We start from the raw sequence: 5,890 nt of genomic DNA, 5'->3' as shown, positions 1-5,890 counted from the left end.
ATGATTTAAAATCTGGCTGTTCAGACCAGGTCATAACTCCAGTTGTCTGCGCATGCACCTCTGCCACTAGCTTGCCACTATTACACATTACTAACTTTGTGTCTCCTTTCTCCCGTAGTGTGTCCTCTCTCTCTCTCCCTGTACCTTTCTGCAGGTTGCCCTGGCCCTGGAGCTCTATGTCTCTGACGAGCAGTCACCGGCCACATCGACCTGATCAGTGTTTGATTGTTGTGTCTTGTTGCTTTTCTTCTTTTGTCTCTCCTCTATCCACTCACCCCAACCGGTCGAGGCAGAAGGCCGCCCACCAAGAGCCGGGGTCTGTCAGAGGTTTCTTTCGTTAAAGGGAGTTTTTCCTCCCCACTGTCGCCAAGTGCTTGCTCAAGGGGGATTTGTTGGGTTTTCCCTATGTAATAATATTGATAACAGTAAGGTCTAGACCTTACTTTGTAAAGTGTCCTGAGATGACTTTTGTTGTGATTTGGCGCTATACAAATAAAATTTGATTTGATTTGATTTGATTCAAGGACATTTATAGTATTCAGAAGTTTTCAAAACTTCATACATTTTAAATATTCAGCTTTATTTTGAAAATCATGCCCCATTCAAATGAATGTGAAACTTTTACTTCAGCATACTTTCAGCTATTTCAGCTATCAAAATGTTCAGCTCTTCAAGGGCATTCATACTAATATTCCGAAGTTTTCTAAACTTCATACATTTTAAATATTTAGCTTTAAATAAATACAGTCCAGTCAATTTTGAAAATCTTGCCCCATTCAAATGAATGGGAAAATTCTACTTCAGCATACTTTCAGCTATCAAAATGTTCAGCTCTTCATGGACATCCATATTACTATTCAGAACTTTTCAAAACTTCATACATTTTAAATATTCAGCTTTATTTTGAAAATCTTGCCCCATTCAAATGAATGGGATATTCCAACTTCAGCATGCTTTCAGCTAGCAAAAGCATTCAGGTGTCAAAATATTCAGCATTTTCAGGACGATCTTTCAGCACTCAGCATCCATACGCATTTTCTTTAGAAAATGCAATTTTCTAGTTTCATCTGATACTACTTTAGGCCCATCTAAAGTGACAATCTACCAAAAAAGATAATCATTCCAGTTTTTTTTTTTTTCTTTTCATATTTTCAGGTTGCCCTGGTTGTACCGGATGTCTTAATTATCCTTGAATGGACAAGCAATGAATAGCCATCCTTATACTGGAGAACCTAACTTCTGAATGGTGGTCCATTATAAACCGTTTGCAACGTGATAACATTTTTATTCAGAGAAAGTTACAAACACACAAAGCTGAATTTAATCTGAATTTATTATCTCCAATACACTGTTTTGTTGAGCAATGACAACTAGGCAGTTAAAAAAAATACAGTACACTTGACTTAAACATTACAGCATTATAAAGCATACCTATAGCATACAGAATAACTTTCCTAAAATGTACATCTTTACAGGGTGTTTACAATTAAAATGTAAAAAAAGAAAAGTGCAAAAAAAGAGTCAACGAAGACTGACGATCCCCACCAGTGAAAAAGAATGATAAAAAACACTTCATATTCCTACCTTGTGTTTAATGCACAATTCTTGATATGAACAGTAGACTTGGAGATTGTGCTTTTCAACTTCTCACATGGTTTAGTGATTTTGAACTTGACTTAAGCAGTTGTGTGATAGAAAAGTTACCACTCTGATAATGTTCACAGTATTTAAATCAAATTTTGTGAGCGCCCCTAAATTGGTTTTATTCCATCTTTTAATAAATATAATTTACAAGCTATCTGTGCCTTTAAGTAATAGTGATAATGGACAAAAACATAGGGGTGCTTTCAAATATATAGGACACATAAAAAATTAAGTCATTCCAACAAGGTAAACACCAGAAAATTGCTTCAAGGGAAGAGAGAACAGTTGTGTTGAATGAACCTTACTGAACTGACTGTGTTTTTTCCTGTGACTGTGGTCAGTAGTGCGACAGTTGGGTGTGCCCCATAACATAAAGTAAACAAAGAGTTGACTAACAATTTGTTTCAAAAGAAAAAACACCAAATATACACCAAAACAGTACTGTAGTATTAACTAACTTTAATGCTCTCCTTGGTGGTCCCTCTTAAAACCAAAGGTTAAAATTAATGTGATTAAAAAAAAAAAATTATCCACTTGTTGAGATGCACATTTCAGTCTACATGATGGATGCCCTCTGACCATAAGATAAAAACCATCTCTGATTTGCTCACAGGCTCAAAATAAATATGGAGTCCTATGATTTCTTATACAGATAAAATATCAGTTTCCTCTCTCGACTTAAATGCACAATAACCTATTGATGACAAAGGTGGAAAGTCGAGTAAAATTCAGTAACTTCAAATAGATTTACATGTTTCAGTCTAGTTATATTTAACCTACTGGATCTTGTAAAAGCCAACATGTTACAGTTGTGTTCTTTTTGTTACAGTTATTGCTAAAAAGCTGTGACAAGTGACAAACTAGCCTGAGTAGCAAATCTTAAGATTGCAGATTTGTAAAGCTGCTTGTTCAGAACAGTTTGATCATGTACGCACAATAAAAAAAAAAAAATACCACTGTGATTCACCTCTCCTATACAGGTTAACATTAACTACTGCAGTGCTGAAAATGTAATTAAAATAACCTAAAGAGCGAGTTAAAAGAAAATGATGTCAAGATCTGCCAAAGATTGGTGTTGGTTGTACCTCAGTTTGGACTTATTTTCTTGCAGTCACAGGTATCCTGAACTGCTGTACCTGTACAGCAGTTTATTAGCACAAATCTTTTTGTAGAATCATTTCATACAACTCCATTTATCTCTACATGACTGGCATGCAAAGCAATAAAAAAAAAAAAAAGAATTCATTTGACTATTAAAACCCATTCAGTCAACCTAAAAGGCTTTACAAAAAACTGCAAACATTTTTGCTTTGACCATTTCCTACTAACATTCCAGTTATCTTTGAAAAATACAAGAGGACCAACTTTGGAAGTGCCAAGGCAGCATACATGCAGGCTGTGATGTGGCATTTTGACTATTAATAGTTACCTATTATGCGTTTTACTATGAAGCCCTGTACGTATTCACAGAAGTTGTTGCAAATATGGCTGCAATCAATGAAATTTCCTATGTTGAGAGCTGTTTCTGTAATATTTGTTTTTCTCTGTAGCCTATGATGCTGTATGATGTGGAGTATTCAATGCAAAGCAGCAGTGTCCCTTTTGTTTCTATATTCTCCATTTTAAAGTATATTTGTCTTTTAGTTGTCCTGTTGCTTTAGGCAAAGCTGCTAGAGCTCAGACACTGAAACTTCTCCCTCAGAGACTGGACGATGTTGGGTTGGCTCTGCTGTGGCTCACTCCACAGGTAGTTCTCCAAATGCTCACAGTCCAGAGACCTCAGCGGATCACAAGAGCGCACCGGGGTGCACGGCAGACTTTGAGATTGCACAAGACCCCAATTCTGATTGGAAAGACTCGTTGAACTGCCATTTCTCTGCACCAACCTGTCATGCTCCTGTTCACTCTCCTCCTCTGAGCGGATCTCTACATAGTCATCATCATCTTCCCCGTTGTCCTTAAAGTTGGTCAGGTAATTCTGGGTGGCAGTGAGTATACTCAGTGCAGATGCCCGATTCAGGCTCACGACCTGTTGACCATCGTGTAAGGTCAGGCCTGACTGTCCCTGGGTAGACCGCTCTGGGAGGCTACTCTGCCGACCAGCACGACCCAGACTGGGGCCACAGAGTCTCTCTGTGGACTGATCTACACTGGGTCCCTTACATTTGAGTCCAGACTGGCTGTTGTTCTCCTGCTGCTGGCTGCTCAGGGATCTGACTGACTGACAGTGACCAGACGAGGAAGACTTTAAGGATGGCAACGATGGTGCGTTAAAGGAAGGATGTCTCTTAATGGAACTGTACACATGCTCCTCTTTCTCACTTGGTGCTGGCATACATGAGCTCCACCGCTGTGAAGGTGGGGTGGTTGGAGAGAGAGGGAAGTTCTTGAGAGAAGGGATAGAGCATGCTGAGGTTAGTCTGCGCTGTGGGGCGGAAGACGTTCGAGTATCCCCCACCTCGCTGGTTGAGGAGACAAAGCTGGCCAGCTCTCCATTGCTATAAGTGGAGTGGAGCCAGTCCTCCTCCAGGGAGGTCTCAGGCATGGACGGAGAGTACGGCAGCCCTGGATGGGTGTGGTGTGGGGTAACGGCGCTTTGACCAGCAGGACTAGCAGGCTCCTTAAACATTACCTGGTCATAGAGCTGGGAGTACTCAGCTATCCTTGCACCTGAAGAGGGAACACAGGGGATGTAAAGAAGGTGAGAGTCTGAAATCCTTGTATTTTTCAGTCTTATTCTTAAACTTAAAATATCTGATATCATCATCATCATTATTATCATTATTATTATTATTATTATTATTATATTAGCATAGGAACATTAGCATTCATTGTCTTTGGCCACTGTGAATGATTCTCTGTTCCCTTCTGTAACTGGGCTACACTAACTCCTGAGGAAAATATCTGGCTTTTCAGCTGCTAAATGCACCATAATATTCGCCAGCTAGACACAATATTTCTATTGATTGGTGGCATAGACTGGGTTTATCATTGCTACTTTGTTGGAATCAGTCGCCTACTGTGGGTAAAAATCATTCCAGTGATGACAGAGATCAGAGAAAAAAAAACAAAAGAGCAAGGCCAGTGTACTACCAGATCAAACTGATGTATTTATCATTATGAGGCATAAATGTTTTGTTACCTATGGCTGCACCCCCTTGTTTCTTTTCCTCTAAGATGGCTGCCAGGTCTTTATGCTTCTTCTCAGCTCTGGCCCGACTACAAGAGTCTCCAGGGTCCATGCTCCGCATGCGCAGTAGCTGGTTGGCTTTCTTGATCTTCTGGCTGTATTGCCGTGCCATCAGGAACACACGGCTCTTTGTTTTATCCATCAGTTCCAGGGGGAAGTCCACAGACTCACCCAGCAGGAGAGAGGAGGCAGCCAGGGGGGAGTCCAGACCTGCCAGCTCCCCTGGAAATAAACTATGGAGGTCCTTGAGGGGGTTCTCCTTCTGGGGGGTGTTTCGCTGAGGAAGCTCCACTAAGTCGTCATCCTCTAGGCGGAAGCTGCCACTGCTGAGGCGTGCCAGTCTGTTACGAATGCTCTTCACTGTGCCTGGGAGGGGCTCTGGGGTGTCAGGCAGGGGGCGTGATGCAAGAGAAGGGGTGTGGTTCTCTTCTTCAGTGGTGCCTTCACTGCCAAGATCAGGGAGGTTGATGACTGGGATGGTGAATGATGGCGTAGAGGTTACAGGTAGGGGTTTAGGTTTATGTGCTGGGGGACTCTTGTTTGGAGGGCTGGCTGCTTGAGGACTAATTACAGGAGGGCTCCATGTAGGGCTGTTTGTGACCAAGGAGGCCTTTTTAAGCGACTCATTGGAACTAACAGGGAATGCAGCAGGCAGTCGATCAGCTTTCTTCTCATTGTTCCTTATGTAGTTTTCCAAGTCGTTCCAAATTTCATCAACCTGCTCTGACATCTTATCCCCTTTCTGTGAACGCTGGGAGAATGTCTCAGAAGCAGACAAGGAGGAATGATTTGGCTCAGAAGAACACGGGACAGGATAGGAGGTGTCTGGTCCTTCGCCCTCCCCCAAGTGGAGGCTCTCCTCAGATAAAAACCCTCCAAGACTTTCAGTCAGGTCTTGTTCAGAGACCAGCGGACTGTCCCTCTCTTTAATGAGAATATTGTCTTCATCCATTCCTTTAAGCTCTGTTGATGGGGGCTCCCTGAAACAGATGGTGTCATAGATATTCTCCTCTACTATCTTGAGCTCCCATGTCCCAAAGTGCCTCCCTTCCTGTG

The 5,890-nt window shown here is 41.6% G+C and overlaps 1 protein-coding gene across 1 annotated transcript in view; it reads right to left on the bottom strand.

The window, feature by feature from the left end:
* Positions 1–1,330: 1,330 nt before the first annotated feature.
* Positions 1,331–5,890, bottom strand: part of LOC109952901 (pleckstrin homology domain-containing family G member 1) — a 54,711-nt gene continuing 50,151 nt past the window's right edge. Inside the window, 2 exon segments of the mRNA XM_020588220.1 lie at positions 1,331–4,314; positions 4,787–5,890. The exon segment at positions 4,787–5,890 is cut by the window's right edge and continues 108 nt beyond it. Of these exon segments, the coding sequence (XP_020443876.1) occupies positions 3,302–4,314; positions 4,787–5,890 (2,117 nt within the window). The 3' untranslated portion in view covers positions 1,331–3,301.

This window comes from Monopterus albus, unplaced genomic scaffold, assembly GCF_001952655.1.
Source record: "Monopterus albus unplaced genomic scaffold, M_albus_1.0 scaffold9.1, whole genome shotgun sequence".
Classification (NCBI taxonomy): Eukaryota; Metazoa; Chordata; class Actinopteri; order Synbranchiformes; family Synbranchidae; genus Monopterus; species Monopterus albus.
Note: the sequence above shows the minus strand (reverse complement) of the source record. Positions and strands in the feature narration are given on the sequence as shown.